Source organism: Oncorhynchus masou, chromosome 18 (assembly GCF_036934945.1).
Source record: "Oncorhynchus masou masou isolate Uvic2021 chromosome 18, UVic_Omas_1.1, whole genome shotgun sequence".
Classification (NCBI taxonomy): domain Eukaryota; kingdom Metazoa; phylum Chordata; class Actinopteri; order Salmoniformes; family Salmonidae; genus Oncorhynchus; species Oncorhynchus masou.
This window is the reverse complement of record NC_088229.1, coordinates 43,973,823-43,991,437: the sequence shown is the minus strand read 5'-3', so window position 1 is coordinate 43,991,437 and position 17,615 is coordinate 43,973,823. Positions and strand designations below refer to the sequence as shown.

At 45.6% G+C, this 17,615-nt stretch overlaps 1 protein-coding gene across 3 annotated transcripts in view; it reads right to left on the bottom strand.

The window, feature by feature from the left end:
* LOC135504673 (FYVE, RhoGEF and PH domain-containing protein 3-like) overlaps positions 1–17,615 on the bottom strand; it is a 102,034-nt gene that overhangs the window by 21,053 nt on the left and 63,366 nt on the right. Inside the window, exons 2-4 of one of the 3 annotated variants that reach the window (XM_064923444.1) lie at positions 4,259–4,423; positions 3,064–3,271; positions 2,051–2,702 (exon numbers count right to left, since the gene is read on the bottom strand). In XM_064923444.1, the coding sequence (XP_064779516.1) occupies positions 2,051–2,702; positions 3,064–3,271; positions 4,259–4,423 (1,025 nt within the window). Of the gene's footprint in view, positions 1–2,041; positions 2,703–3,063; positions 3,334–4,258; positions 4,424–17,615 lie in introns of those variants that run through there. The other 2 variants (XM_064923443.1, XM_064923445.1) reach the window with 2 other exon arrangements.

The window sequence follows — 17,615 nt, the reverse complement described above, 5'->3', positions numbered from 1 at the left end:
GGGCCATAGCATACCATATAGAATACACTCCCTACACAAACCTACATTAGACCTGTATCATACATTAAACATATGCCTCTGGGCCTATGACCTTTGAGAGAGAATATCAGCAACATTAACACAAAACCTATTAGGTGAAAGCAAGCAAACTCTAACCAGTGATTACATATAAGATACAAGTGGTCTGAAATGGGGATGTCTTTTCATCTCGGTTGTTGTGCATGTTGTAACAATCGGCAGTCAGTGCTGCTTCACTGAGAGCTGAGTTAGTCACCAATACTGTGTTTACTACCGGAGCTGAGATGACATGTAAAAGTGCTGCGGATGTGTATTCAGTTTGACTACTTCAGGAACAGGAATGAACTTAATGGATGAAATGACAGTCCTGTGACATGTGACTGAGACCCGTCCTCAGAAAAGGAGGGTGTACTACATTGTGACATTGTGTTTTGCAACAGCTGTCCAGTACACAATGACATGCACGCACAAAATCGGGAAATTGGTGGACATTGTGAAACATACACTCTTACAAAACAAGGTGCTGTGTAGAACCTAAAAGGGTTCTTCACCTGTCCGCATAGAGGGACCATTTAAAGAACCCTTTTTGGTTCCAGGTAGAACCCTTTTCTCTTTCAAGTATTTCAAGTATGTCACCTGGTGTCTGAAAAGCCTCACAACATTAGTAAACAACAAATTCATACAATAAAAAAAAACAACTCTGACAAACAATTGACAGAAAAAACGAAAGCAATACAAGTGAAAAAGTTTGATGCCTTTTGGTTCTAGGTGCAACCCTTTTGGGTTCCATGTAGAACCCTTTCCACAGAGGGTTCTACATGAAACCCAAAAGGGTTCTACCTGGAACCAGAAAGGGTTCTACCTGGAACCAAAAGGGGTTCTCCTATGGGGACAGCTGAATAACCCTTTTGGAATGTACAGTAGAGATATGTCCACAAACAAACACACACTCACATCCTTTAAGCATGACACACACACTTGAACACACTCACATACACATACAAACACAAACAACATGTCTAATCTATTTCTGTAGCAGAAGATGCTAAACACTGAAAGAAGAGAAATACATTTCTTTCTTTTCCTGTTTCAATGTGCATCCCCAAAACCCACATCCTCTGCGACAGCAGTGTCATTAAAAAGCTATCAACTTGTCAGCTATTAGTGTCAGAGAGAAGTGGCACTGTTCCCTCACACCCATCCACACACACCTTTCCTCTGGGCAGTAATGCTGATATCAGGAAACACAGGATACCAGAGATCCCTTCCACATGAGGCAAAGGGTGTTGGCTGCCAATACAGGGCGTGTGTGTGTCTGTGTGTGCTCATGTGTGTTTGGTGTGGTGCCTAGGTACAGGGTGTGTCGGGCTTTGCCCCATTATAACAATGCTGAGGTGATAAAAACTGACTGTACTGTGCCAACACACAACAACTCTAACCAGAGTTCCAGCTCCCACTCACACACCCCTCCTTGTCTCTTTCTCTTTCACAGACTAATTTTCATTACACGCTCTCACTTTTCTGCCTCTCTATTTTTTCTCTACCTCCTCTTCTCCCTCTCCCTATTTTTGTCTGATGTTTCTTGACCTTCCCGCCATCCTTTTATTTCAATACCGGTATGATGCAAAGTTCTCTTTTGGAGGTGTCGGTATCACTCACACACAGATCAATGGTGGAAACAGTAGCTGAGCTGAGTGCACTTTTGTTTCTGTCTGTCCTCTAGCAGTAGCAGTCACAAGCTCCTGTTACAGCCCTGTTACAGCCCTGTTACAGCCCTGTTACAGCCCTGGGCAGGTACTCTTTCCTCCACACCCCACAGTGTGACCACCACACACACTTGAGCGTCTGAAATAGTGTGTCTGTTTGTTTGTGTGTGTGTGTGTGTGTGTGTTTAGGCCCAAATACCCATAAAAAAAACACCTGAGTCTAGACAGCCTGAAACTGACACAGATAAAAATAGAAAGACAAGTTACAGCTGCTGAACTGAAGGAGATTGATAAGAATGTGTGTGTGTGTGACTCACCCTGTGTACCTCTGTGTGTGTGTCCGCCTTCTCCCCTCCCTCTGTCTCGCCACTGCTGACCTCATCCAGGTCACTGTCCTCGTCCTGCGTGGAGTCACGCTTGTTGCCCAGTGTTACGCAGCAGGACACGCTAGTCTCTGTCTCCGTGACGCTGTCGTAGCGCTCCTCCTCGTCGATGGCGTCTTCGTTGGGGAACACCTCGCCCTCTGCTGCGCAAGATGGGCTGTCGATCCCGCTGTCTCGGTTGGGAATCTTCCCGTTTCCGTTCTGCTCCGAGGACTGTGAGTCCGGATTGTCCTGGAGCTCATGGGAAGAGTCTCTCTCCTCCCTCCCCGTGTTGTCAAGGCAACCAACTCGATCGCCGTGGACGATGTTGAGGTCGTCCTCTGTAGAGTTCAAAGGAATGCCGCCGGGGCCGTCAATGTGGAGTGAGGCCAGGCACGAAAGATCCGTCAGCTCGGTGACCTTATCAGTCTGCTCCGAGACGAGAAGAGCAAGTTTGTCGGTGGGGGAGGGTTCCCCAGAGTCCTTTGCTCCTGCTGACCCTGAAGGGGCGTGTGCTATGGGATCAGGGGCAGAACGAGCTGTGGTTTCGGATGTCGCGTCCATACTCAGGCACAAGTGGAGCTGATTCCTCGGAGGGACACCAAGAATTGGAACCCTGGGATATAAAAAATAAACACCTTTCTCAGTTTCAGTCTTGATTGGGCTGAAACCACAACACACCACCAGAGCCTAACATTCCCACAGACAGAAGTGTGAAACACAGGTTGGGTAACATCAGAAAAACAGAGTGCATATTACGAGACAGAGGGTAAGAGAGTGTGTATTCCGTGCAAAACATTCAAAGTCCTACTCATAGTGTATAACAATACCCACATCATATATCATCAAACAAAATATATGTGTCATCCCTCCAGTTTTTTTTACACACAAACACATGCACAAAACACTCATCTGATGTGTCAACAGGGCAAGAGCACCTTGTGGAATACCCTACCCCCTGCAGGACAGTACAGTACCTGGAGTTCTCAAACCTTTCGATGAGCAGCCCCACGCTCTGAGCCTCTGGTCCTCTCTGAGGCTGTGTGACCAGGCCAGGTGGTGTCTGGCTGGGCCGCGGTTTGGGTGGAGGTGGAGGGGCAGGCAGAGGCCTGGAGGGAGCTGGGGGAATCCTCTTGGGCTTCTTGTCCTGTCCGAGGACCAGCAGGAAGGGGGGTTTAGGGGGCACTGCAGGTCCAGGTTCAGGAAGAGGGGTGATGGAAGGAGGAAGAAGGAAAGAGAGAAAAAGAGAGAGACGAAGTCAGGTCACTGGCGTAACCACGGAAAGAGTCCTGTTTCAAGTGCCCCGTGGAGTTCCGAGGGAGAAAGCCTCCATGACTGTATTCCCGATGGCTGCTGCTGCTACCTACTACAAATGACAAAACCACAGTCCAAATACCACCACAAAACGCAACATATAATCGCTAAACTCTGAGAGTAGGTTCTCGAACGCAGCGCTGGAGACGGTTCTGATCGTGCTTCACAGAGCTAAGACAGCTTCCTGATTTCAGAACAGGATGCGGAGATGAGTGTGTCTAAGTCACTGTGGTTTCACAGACAGAGAAAGAAAAAAAACATGCACACGCAGTCGCACAAATTACAGGCCGAGAGTGGTCCAGAAACCGACTGCACAAATGGCCGCACACGCTATCAGAAGCTAAAATACTACTGTTTGGCTACCAACATGTTCTTAAAACATGGTTACTGCAGAATGCATTTAGAGGACAGTAGGCTTTCTCTATATGTTTTATGTGGGCCAGTCTCTGCTGTGTTCTTGGTATTGCATTAGGGCTGAATGAGGAAGCAGGTATCTCTGCCTCAGCTCTCTCTGTGTGAGGTGCCTCTGCTTCCTTCCTCTCTGATTGTGTGTGTGTGCAGCTACAGCACAGCAGAGAATGGCAGGGTGTATTGTATGGAAATGAAACGCATGCATCAACAGACAGATAGCATGAGTCTATAGTAGGATTAACAAGGAGTTTTTTTTAGAGCCATCCATGTGTCTATCTGACTGATGTGTTTGTGGGATAAATACTGTATGCAGGTAAAACTCTGGGATTAGGCTGATAAACACAAGGTTTTATATTGTACCAACACTCTTAGTCAATGATAATGACATTATTGATATTATGAACAACAAGTAGTAGTGCTTAAATTAGTGATAAACCAACAGTGTACCTTGAGGTTTCTGAGAGGTGGGTGTGGCTGTGGGCTGGGGGCGGGGCTTGACTGCAGGCCGGACGTGACATTGTCTGGGAGGGGGCAGGGCTTTCTTTGCCAGCCGCGGGGAACACAGGAAGTCCACCGATCCACACTGGCACTGTAGAGAAGAGGGAGGGAGGTCTGAGAGAGAGAGAGAATATATTAGATTGACTGAGTGGATTACTTCCATTCACACAACATGCAGGAACGCAACCTGTTAGATTACAAAAAGGAGAACCCTTTTGGTTCCAGGTAGAACTCTTTGTGTAAAGGGTTCTACCTGGAACCAAAAGGTGTTCTTCAAAGGGTTCTCCTGTTGGGACACCCAAATAACCCTTTTTGGTTGTAGATAGCAATGTTTTTTTCTAAGAGTGCAGTATTAATTTGCCTATAAAGAGACAGCACGATAGAGTCATGGCCGAGACCCAACGGCTTCAGCCGATGCAGTTCTATACAATCCCAGCCCCAGTCCCCCTGAGTGGTGCAGTGCAGTGTGTTACTGTAACAGCAAGAGGGGAACAAACAACCTTCACCCCATTGCCTTAGCCATGCTGCAGTGAGCAGAAGGAACCAGAGAGAAACCAGAGATGGAGCAGAGTGGAACCAGAGATGAACCAGAGAGGAACCAGAGATGGAGCAGAGTGGAACCAGAGATGAACCAGAGAGGAACCAGAGATGGAGCAGAGAGGAACCAGAAAGGGAGCAGAGAGGAAACAGAGATGGAGCAGAGAGGTACCAGAGAGGAACCAGAAAGGTAGAAGAGAGGAACCAGAGAGGAACCAGAGAGGAAGCAGAGATGGAGCAGAGAGGAACCAGAGATGAACCAGAGATGGAGCAGAGTGGAACCAGAGATGAAGCAGAGAGGAACCAGAGATGGAGCAGAGAGGAACCAGAGAGGAACCAGAGATGGAGCAGAGATGAACCAGAGAGGAACCAGAGATGGAGCAGAGAGGAACCAGAGAGGAATCAGAGATGGAGCAGATATGAACCAGAGAGGAACCAGAGATGGAGCAGAGATGAACCAGAGAGGAACCAGAGATGGAGCAGAGAGGGAGCAGAGAGAAACCAGAGATGGAGCAGAGAGGAACCAGAGATGGAGCAGAGAGGGAGCAGAGAGGATCCAGAGAGGGAGCAGAGAGGGAGCAGAGAGAAACCAGAGATGGAGCAGAGAGGAACCAGGGATGGAGCAGAGAGGAACCAGAGAGAGAGCAGAGAGGGAGCAGAGAGGAACCAGAGAGGGAGCAGAGAGGGAGCAGAGAGGAACCAGAGAGGGAGCAGAGAGGGAGCAGAGAGGAACCAGAGAGGAACCAGAGAGGGAGCAGAGAGGGAGCAGAGAGGAACCAGAGAGGGAGCAGAGAGGGAGCAGAGAGGAACCAGAGAGGGAGCAGAGAGTAACCAGAGATGGAGCAGAGAGCAACCAGAGAGGAACCAGAGAGGAACCAGAGATGGAGCAGAGAGGAACTAGAGAGGAACCAGAGATTAACCAGAGATGGAGCAGAGAGGAACCAGAGATCAACCAGAGAGGAACCAGAGAGGGAGCAGAGATGAACCAGAGAGGAACCAGATATGGAGCAGAGAGGAACCAGAGAGGAACCAGAGATGGAGCAGAGAGGACCAGAGAGTAACCAGAGAGGGAGCAGAGAGGAACCAGAGAGGAACCATAGAGGGAGCAGAGAGGGAACAGAGAGGAACCAGAGAGGAACCAGAGAGGAACCATAGAGGGAGCAGAGAGGGAGCAGAGAGGAACCAGAGAGGAACCAGAGAGGGAGCAGAGAGGAACCAGAGAGGGAGCAGAGATGAACCAGAGAGGGAGTAGACAGCCCCTGCATCAATCCTGACACCAGGCCAGGGGAGAGAGAGGTGAGGCGTCTGCCTCAATGCGTCTTCAGAGAGCTCTTTGATAGGCCTGCCTATATTTAATACATCTCTATATCCTGATCCTCCATCCATTCAGACTGTCTGGGAGTGATACAGGCCTGTGTATGTGTGTGTCTTACTTTCTCTCTGTATGTCTGTGATATCAGGCTTTTTGAGAAAGTGTGTGTGTGTGTGTGTCCCTGTAAAAGCGCATCACAACCCACTCAACAGAACTACAAACACAGGGACAATGAGACCTTTAGCAGCTAGCTAGTTACATCAGGGAATTGTATGTCAGTGATTCCAATCATGTGATGCCTATAGGGGCTCTGTGAAATCCAGTCAAGTGAATTGAAGTGTGGACTTTGTAATGAGTGCTGTTTTGTGCAATATGTTGGTATGGTCACATAATGTATGGTTTGTGTTTGCATTGAAAGAGGGGGCAGTGTGTGTTTACAGTATATACACAGTATACAAGTTTACAGTTCAGCAGACGCTCTTATCCAAAGCGACTTACAGGAGAAATTAGGGTTAAGGACTCATCGGCAGATTTTTCACCTAGTTGGCTCTGGGATTAGAACCAGCAATTTTTCGGTTGTGCGTTTGTGTGTGTGTGTGTGTGTGTGTGTGTGTGTGTGTGTGTGTGTGTGTGTGTGTGTGTGTGTGCGTGCGTGCGTGCGTGCGCGTGTGTGTGTACGTACTTATGTATTACTGTGCCTATGTGTGTGTTCCTGTGTACTGTATGTGTGTCTATGTGTGTGTGCCTGTGTGTGTGTGTGTGTCTAAGTGCTGCTATGTCTTTGTTCCAAGGGCCCTTATCACAGCCTTTGTTTAGACTGGCTGTGTGTTATCGGATGTGGTTGTCCATTAGACGTCAACGATAATCCCCGCAGTACATTATGATAATCGCTATGTAAACTAACATCCACACTGCACTATCTCATGCAGGCTTAGGGCCAGTATCTATTCACGCCACACGCATCTCCAAAAGGATTAGTCCGGAGATGGTTGTGAGACCCCTGAGGAGCGCTTCCATGTGTAATTTGCTGTTTTCCAGCCCAGCTCCAGCCTGCAGCTTCAGGCACTGGAGGCAGAGCTCTGTGAGTCTGCAATAAATCCTGCTACGCTGTCTGCCCCCATGACGCCCTGCTGAAAGGCTGGCTTTCCCACCCTGTTATACAATTTTACCAAACCACAGAGGGAGACGGAGAGTGAGACTTTATATGCATCTGTGAAAGACACATATTTTCACTTCAGACATAAACAGTATCTGTATTACACAGCCAATAATGCGTGCAGCTGCTGGGTCAATAGATGTACAGTAGCAAATCGTAAAATATATAGCCCAGTTCCAGCTCTCACCTCACCACTGTTGCAACAGAAATGGACTATACACTGTAAAGGGGTTACCGTGAATTTGACAGTAATTCACAGGCAGCTGTACATCAACTGTAATATACATACGGTACCAAAGCAAGTACTGTTTAATGACACACAGTAAAATACTGTATTATATCATGTAAAAAAGGGAATTCTACCGTAATCTGAATTCATGAATGGATGAATGAAATTCATTGAGGGGAGGGGTATGCATTTCACAGTATTTTACAAGGGACGGTGCAAGCAGGATGGCTGCTCGGTAAAGTGTTCACACATTACGGGATATGAATTAATGTATGGTGTTTTATATTACTTGCATTTCTAGAGGCCGTAACAAAGGCTTCCAAACTGGCATTGACTTAAGGGTTAAAAATACCAAAACGGCATGGCAAAATGCTCAACCATGTAAAGGTTTAAGAGAAGTTGCCCCTTCCAATCTGTCCCCTCTACATTTTAAATTGATGGGGCACTTTAACCACATAGAAGTTAAATATGTACAGAATTCTCACTCACGGGCGCAACAAATATAGCCTCATACAAGGCATGGCTGAAACTATGTTGATGAGCCAGAAACAACAATACTATGAACCCACTATTGGTCAAAAGGATTTTTCACTCTCCAAGGATACGTTACTGTATTCTGTGGGGTAGAATTACAGTACCATTTGAAATACAGCACTTTTCCCACAATGCACAATAATTCACAGTATGCTGCAGTAAAACATTTCAGTTCTTTTTACTGTTTTTTTACAGGAAAAAGCATTCTACAGTCTCCTATAGAGGAAAGCTGATTTCCGCCATTCATCAAAAATAATTGGTGTCTTGAACATCGTAAAACAGACTCTGGGATCAGCTTTTCGACACTCGATCCTAACCTTAACCATTAGGGGGATACAATTAGAGCAAGTGGTTAGGGGCAACATCTATCTACTCTGACGATGTCCAGCTAAACCACTGAGAAACCACTAAACCACTTTGACTCTCGACACAGGTCAGGTCTTGGGAAAAACAAACAGTCTATAGCAGACAGACACTAATGAGACCGATGGTGCCATAGGGGTCTGGCATATGGAAACATTCCATAGTCATGGTTACCTAAGACAGTGAAATCTGGCCCGCAGAACTTGATGACACAGCACCAAGAGAGGAACTACATCTACTTAACTCAACTCTACATAACACTCAACTCACCTTTATACAACTCTATACAACTTCATACCACTGTGTACAACTCGACACAACTATACAACTCTACACAACACTCACAACTCTACACAACACTCACAATTATACTACGCCTCTATACGATACTGAAAACTCAAACGTTTCCAAAGGTCTTAAAGACTAAAGGTTGTTCAATTGAACAACGACCTAAACCTGATAGCCAGACTGTGCTTATTTTAGGAGTGTTAAAGACAAGCAAAGACAAGAACAAGAAAGAAAAAGCTACCGTCTCGTTGAATATTCTGCCTTTCCTTAGATATCAAGAATCCAGTGAACCATTTCAATAGGAAAATCCAACACACCTTCCTTGGCCAACAAGGTAACTCACATTCTCCCAGTGTGTGTGAATTTGTGTGTGTTTGTGTGTGTGTGTATAAGACCGGAAAGCTCTCTGTGCCAGCTCCCTGCACACACACACACCCTGGAGCAAAAACTAAAACTCAGTCCTGCATAACACACATCTATAGTTAGGTGTGCTTTAGTCTAACTGCACCGGCCAAACCTGCCTTATACACACCTGTCCCCGTGCCCAGCTGACGTGTGTGTATGTGTGTATGTGTGTTTGTCTGCACTTCACAGAAACAGACACATTTGAATAGTAACCACACACATGCAGATTGACAGTTATGGCAACAGGAGGTAAACAGATTTCCTGATTACCCCTGTCTATGCAACAGTACAGGGCAGGAGCCTAGATCAAACATGACCGCAATGATGGTCCACACACTGCATGAACACTGAGGTCATGGGAAAGATATGAACCTCTGTGTCTGGTACTTTACACACTCCGCCAGGTCCTGCTCAGAATGTCAGAGTGGTATAGTTATGTGCACACGCAGGCAATTAAAAAGAGGGAAATGACTCATCAGAACCAAGGTTATTATAGTAAACTAAAACTAATCATGAAAAAACGATTTAGTAAACTGAAATAAAATAATTAACCAAACCATCATGAATTATGTTCAATTTCAGTGTTTTGTTCTTCTAAACTTTGGGCAATAATGTAATGGGGGTTTCAATGGGCAATCCAAATCAGGTCTGAAAGCTAACTGAAACTAAACAGCATTTCTAATCAAATATAAAAACAAAAAAACAAATATAAAAACACAAAACTATAATAACCTTGATCAGAACATAGCAAACAACTACAGGACAAACAGGCACTAAACAATGTTTGACACAAACCGAGTAAAATAATACATTTGCTCACAGAGGGAGAGATGAGATTAACATTCTGTAATTATGAGAATCCATTTAACCGCAATTTAATAAACACACACGAGAAAATAGAGAAGTGGATTTCCTCTTCTAAGCTCCAATCATGATGAGGAACAGAGAAATACAACAATTTGCTTCCAAGGACAACCATCACCACAGTGCCCTGGGGAGTGTGTGTGTAAGACCTTGGTCTCAGTCTGAAATAAAGGTATGGTCATTTATACTACTGCAGAGAGTAGCAAGAGTGGAGAGGGCGGCATTTATATATATATATCCTTGGCCATTCAGACTTGACCTCTAATGACAATCCTTACCCATCTCCTGCATGCACATGTACACACAGGCATTCACATGCACTGAATAGTACATACACACACAATATTCACTCTTCCCATCCCCCTTTCTCTCGCTGAACACTGAATGTTGAACCCACACACACACACCCACACACACACCACACACACACACACACACACACACACACACACACACACACACACACACACACACACACACACACACACACACACACACACACACACACACACACCCTGCTGCCAATCACTGCCAGGCCTGAGGCGACCATGTTGGAGTTGTTTATTACCCACCATCCCTAGAGTAAAGTCTTCCTGCCCCAGTGCTGTCTGGGAGATGGATCACTCCCGACGTGGGAGCGTCTCGTCCGTCAGTCACCACTCCCCCGATCCCCCGATCCCCCCCCTAGCCCAATCTCCCAATCACACAGCTACCCCCACACCCACCAGCACTCTCTCTCTCCCCTTCACTCAGTAAGTCAGTATGCCATTCTCTGTGCGTCTCTCTCTCTCTCTTTCTCACAATCTCCCTCTTACGCTCTCTTATCTGCCTCTTCTTCTCTATTAGACAGTCCTTCTATCTGTCTTTCCCTCTCTCTGTCCACCTTTCCCCCAACTTCTCTTTCTCTACAACTCATCCCTACCTCCCTTTCTTTCTGACCGTGGCCTCCGCTGTCTGTTGTCCTGACATATCGAGACAGACTGGAACAGACTCTCATCTAATGGCACTTGATTTATAATGGTCAATGGTCAGAGCAGTGTTACACACGCAGACTAACACAGAGACACACATACACACAGTGGATTGCATCCAATCTATTTCTCCATACTGCCACACTACGCTGACAGAGGCATCCAATGGGTTTCTCTCTCACTCCATACATCTCTCTCAATCCATCTCTCTTTCCTTTCTGCAACTCTGAGACAGTAACGAGTGCTCTGGCCTTGATGTGTTTCTGATATTTATCCCCTGACGGTCAAACCCCCGTAATTACACACAGAGCTCCATAAAGGAGCTCCACAGGAGACATGTACACAGAGAGAGAGAGAGGGAGAGAGAGAGAGACTGGAAAACACATGGAAATACACACACAGAGACACATACAAAGGCCCACAGAGACAACACAGAAATACACATAATAGACAATTGAAAACACATTGATTGAAATACTGTAAAAAATAAAAAAAATAAAAAAATTGAACCTTTATTTAACCAGGCAAGTCAGCTAAGAACACATTCTTAATTTCAATGACGGCCTGGGAACAGTGGGTTAACTGCCTGTTCAGGGGCAGAACAACAGATTTGTACCTTGTCAGCTCAGGGGATTGAACTTGCACCCTTCCAGTTAGTAATCCAACACTCTAACCACTAGGCTACCCACGAATCAAACATATAAATGCAGCATGTAACAATTTAAAAGAGTTAAAGTTCATATTAGGAAATAAGTCAATTGTAATGAATTAAGTAGGCCATAATGTATTGATTTCACATGACTGGGAATACAGATATGCATCTGTTGGTCACATATACCTTAAAAGAAAAGTAGGGGCGTGGATCAGAAAACCAGTCAGTATCGTATGACCAACATTTGCCTCTTGCAGTGCGACACATCTCCTTTGCATAGAGTTGATCAGGCTTGTCCCAACCCTCTTCAATGGCTGTCCGAAGTTGCTGGACATTGTAGGGATCTGGAACACGCTGTCGTACTCGTCAATACAGAGCATCCCAAACATGCTCAATAGGTGACATGACTGGTGAGCATGCAGGCCATGCAATAACTGGGACATTCTTAGTCTCCAAGAATTGTGTAAAGATCCTTGCTACATGGGGCCTTGAATTATCATGCTGAAACACAAGGTGATGGTGGAGCAAGAATGGCACAACAATGGGCCTCAGGATCAGAGTGTATCTGTGCATGGTTACACGTGGTCTATGGTTGTGAGGCCGGATTGACCTACTGCCAAATTCTCTAAAACGACGTTGGAGGTGGCTTATGGTAGAGAAATTAACATCTCTGGCAACAGCTCTGGTGTACAGTCCTGCAGTCAGCATGCCAATTGCACGCTCCCTCAAAACTTGGTACATCTGTTACATTGTGTTGTATGACAAAACTGTACATTTCAGTGGCCTTTTATTGTCCACAGCACAATGTGCACCTGTGTAATGATTATGCTGTTTAATCAACTTCTTGATATTCCACACCTGTCAGGGAGATGGATTATCTTGGCAAAGGAGAAATGCTCACCACAGGGATGCAAACACATTTGTGCACACATTCTTGAGAAATAAGCTTTTTTTGTGAGTATGGAACATTTCTGGGATCTTTTATTTCAGCTCATGAAACATGGGACCGACACTTTACATGTTACGTCTATGTTTTTGTTCAGTACAGTTTGAAAACACAGAGATCGATAAACACAGCCTGGCACCTGTACTGTACAAGTCAGACTAGCCTAGATCTACAGGGTAAGGTCCAGGATGGTTTGCTGTTGGACTGACGTCTACCTAGAACCAGAGCTGTACTGCTTAGAACTAAAGGACCCGGATTCATATTTGCTAACTAGAGCGGATCTCTACAACTCAAACAGCTCATAAAAAAGGGATCCTTATTTTCTACACAGGGGAAAGGCTCAACAGTGGAAATGCAGTACAACAGCTGTTCTAGGGACACAAGGTATATAGAATCAAGGCTAGAGCTCTTCCCAATCGATGGCAACTCAGCAGATTTCTCAGTCAGGTACAGTAGGCTACAGTACATTAGAGTGATACTGCAGCGTGCCTAGTTCAATCTGTGGATAATCCATACACATACAGAGGGATAAGGATCTCATCCAATCACACAGGCAAAAGTACAGTAACAGCTGGCCTCCCTCATTCAGATTACTACTCTACTACTGCACTTCCATTCATTTATCTACTCCTATCTGTTTGATTTAACCAGACAACATCAGACAGCGCCTCTCTCAGACATTTAGACCTAAAACCAGGCAGCGTTTCTCCTAGGAAAGAGACATGCCTCAAAGCCTCCATGGTATCATGGCTCCCCAAGCTACGCTACAGACGCAAAGGGAACGGGGTAAGAGAGGGATCAGGGATAAGTCATCCTGCTCCTGCCCCTGTCAGTCCTAAATCAGGTCAGTGGGCACAGCAGTAGAGTGAATCAACCCAGCTCACACACTAAGTAGGAGTATTTCACCAGCTCCCACAGATTAAGAGGGAAGGATTTTGGGGGGGATGAGAAAGAGGAGAGAGAGGATAGAGGATGAGACAGAAGGAAGGGGAGAGAGAAGGAAATAGAGAGTATGTTTAGAAGGGAGAACCAGGGAAGTGATAGAGGAGAACATTCAAGGGAGCCAAGCTGTAGTTATTAGAGAGGTCTAAATGACATGTGGACAATAATAAGCAAAGAGTGTGCTGACACGCACACACACACACACACACACACACACACACACACACACACACACACACACACACACACACACACACACACACACACACACACACACACACACACACACACACACACACACACACACACACACACACACACACACACACACACAGTAACAGTAAGCAGCATGTAGGGTGCAGGCAGACAAAGAGCTAGCACCAACAAGGCCTGATGAGTTAATGCCAGAGAGACATCCTGCCTGTGGAGTCGGAGGCTAAATGAAGCAATGGCAGAGTGAATATGCTCTGGAGCAGGGGAAACCAGTGGAACAGGGCATTGTCATGGCAACAGGCCAGTCGATCCATAATGGTAAGATAGCAGGTGGGTCAGGGAGACTGGGACTACTACCACAGCTGCCCAGTTTCACACTTAGCCTATATATACACTGCTCATTTTCAGCAGGCACTTTTTCAAAAGGACTACACACTCTGAAAACCATGCCTAAACCATCTGAAATGACCGGAAGCCAACACTTCTACCCAAAGGTGTGTAGAAATCAAGTTTATCCGTTTGCCCTTTAATGAGCAGTCCAGTCCTCTTCTCCTTCCCATCTCTACAGGAGAGCAGTGTGGCGTGCAGACACCAGGTACTACGACAAAGCGCTCTGTCAAACCAGTAACACACAGCCTCACACGCATGCACACACATGCAAACACATGCACACAGGCAAACCGCAAGGCAACGTCTCAGGGGGAGAAAGTGTAAACATAAAGCCCGGAGTCAGCGTACTGTTCATGTCGTGTGGTGTACAGGAGAGGTCAGATGTATGGGAGGATACAGATCCACTGTGGTGAGCTGATCCTCGTCAACAATGGCTAAAGTGCATCACAGCAGCCGAACATACTCACCAACACACTTGTACCATACGTGATGTAATATCAGAGAACTTAGAAGGTTACGGTGAGTCCACTGTTGCTTCCACTAACTGATGATGTTAAGAGAAAAAGAGCGTGTGGTTGAACACAGAGCTGAATCATCATGCATGCTGCACACCAACCATGACTGATGGATATTACTGGGACCGGAAAACAAGCCCTTTACCTTAGGCTGGATCACTTTCTTATGTTCTAAAATGTTACCAAGACAAATAGGATTGCTCATGTTCTGAATCGTTCAGCGGGGTTCTTTCTCTAACATATCATTAACATGACATCCAAAAAGTCCCATTTCATAACATAGTACATCCCATAATAAGCACCAAGCTTTGTCTACAGAGCGGTGTGCTTTCTCGAAGCAACTTTTGAGGATTTTACATGTTGTGGTGGTTATCTGAAAAGTTTTTGACACGTGGGTCGCAAAAAGTTAAATTAACCTGACACGAACGGAGTAAAATGAGCTCAGTGCTCTGTGACATTTCGCAAAACACGCTTGTTGTGATAAATCTTCAAAATAAGAACAGGAACTTCGCATACTAAAATGTCATGTCTCAAAATCGATATCTATCGTACCTCCATATCGTTTTGTGCTCCGGATTCGAGAAGAAAGATGACGAATTCAACGGCCGGACCTGGCGTCTGGTATAATGCATTTAGACAGAGAGTTAAGTTAAAGTTAACTGCACAAATGGATTGATTGCACAAATCAGTTGACTACATGTGGGTAGGATGTGGGGTATGCAGACCCGCAAACCACTGTGGCCCCTCATGATGAGTTCAGATTTTTTGTGGCCCTCACCCACATCAAAGCTGCCCATCACTGATCTACAACTACTCAGACAGACACACATCCTCTCATTGGAAAAGAGAACACACACATACAGTAGCTGGTGGAAAACGGCAGTCCCACCCTGACCACTGTCACTAGGGGGTGTTGGTTGCACTACAGTAAACATGAGTCATGGCCCTACCAACAACTAGCCTACTATAAAGAGATTTAACTTGGTATTCCTTGATTATGTAGATTCTGAGACTTAATTCCCTCTAGATTACAGGTCAATACTCTGTCTGCTATCTTCTACTGACTAAAGGCTTCTGATGTGTGAAAGTAGTGATTGTCTTAATTAATATTGACTGTTCTGATTTCACTATGACGGAAAGGACCGGCTTACTGAATGACCAGCAGGTGACAGCATGATTGATTAATTGATGATTTTAAATGTGATTTTGAATGTTCATTATTATGTATTAAAGTCCACCCCCATATTCCCACACCCAATGCTACTGGTTACACATGTACAAATGCCAACACAAACACACTGAACACACACACTCTCAGCTCAGTGTAGGTCCACTACTACTCATTGCTTCTGCAGGTAAGCCACATCCTCTAACATGTCAAGCACTAAACTGAGAGAGACCACAACATTCCTGTGACACGTAACTCATTACATTCCCACGGAAACATTTTACATCTCTTACTAACAGTCCCACCGCTACCACAAAATAACATTCTACCGAGACCAAAAACATAGCCCTACAAAAGCAAACATTTCACACACCGCCCCAAAAAAACACACACTCCACACTTACAACAACCTAGACACCTCTCACTACCGCAAAATAATATTTCACTCAAACCCTAAATTCTCTCCCACACTGTAATTTACTGGCTATGTAACAGTACAGACAGTAGGGAGAGAGAAACACTCTGTGTGCTTGTGTGTGTGTAGTACAGCCTGCAGTATCACTTGGAGACAGTTTATCAAGAGACCAGCAGCAGGAAGTGGCATTTAAAGAGGCAATGTGTGTTTATTTAGTGTGGTTTGCTATCACTGACAGGGAGGGATGAGACCAGCTTCCCCCTCATCCTCACCCCTAACCTCTCTCCAGCCTGGCTTCATACCCCTCCTCCCTCTCTTTTCCTTCACACGTGTGGTGGGGTCCTCCTTAGGACCGGACGGGTGTGTGACTGTAGAGGGGAGTGTCACCCTGTTTGTTGACAGACAGATTGGTCCTGTGGGGGAAGATAGATACAGTACTGCCTGGGTCTGGGGTTGGGATTGGGGTATCGCCCAGGACAGGACAAGCCATGTCCAGACCACACCGGCACACTGATGGAAGGGGATGAGAGGAGTGGAGATGGAGGAGAGAGAGGTGAAAGGGGTGAGGACAGAACAGAAGAGACCAGGGAGAGGATGTGTGCTAGAGGTGGGATTTGTGGAGAAGAGAGAAGTGGAGGTGAGAGAAGAGGAGATGGAAGGGGTGAGGGTGGGTGTGCTGAGGACATGACAGGGGGCGACACCCCCCACTGATCTCCTGTGCTGATACACGACTCAACCCAACAAACAGACAAAGGTCACTGCACATTAACTGGGCTTTAGTATCTTAATTTGACGTCAGTACCTGTTTTATAAAGTCACTCAGTGTTTTGGGCCTCAAAATGGCAGCGTCAGCATGGGAACGTTCCAAACTTTGAAGAGCTCTCGCCAATCATGCTCCTGTTTTCAAAACTATGCGGGAAATAATATGTGAGACTCAGGACTCAGAGAGAAAGGTTTAACATTTCATGTGACTCTTGTACTTGAAACAATAACAAAACGGGACTTGGTCATGTGATATCCCTGGAAATGACAACAACTGCTGACCTTCTCTCAAAACAACCTCACACAGTAGTCTACAGTCTTCAGCAGAGCCTCCCATCAAAAAAAGAGTAATGTTGTGTTGCTACCATGCTGTGTTGTCATGTGTTGCTGCCATGCTATGTTGTTGTCTTATAGGTCTCTCTTTATGTAGTGTTGTGGTGTCTCGCTTGTCGTGATGTGATTTTGTCCTATATTTTCATTTTATTTTGTATTTTTAATCCCTGCTCCTGTCCCCGCAGAAAGCCTTTTGGTAGGCCGTCATTGTAAATCAGAATTAGTCCTTAACTGACTTGCCTACATAAACAAAGGTTAAATGAAAACAATATCAATTTGTTTAAATCCCTCAGTTCATGGTGATAGCTAGC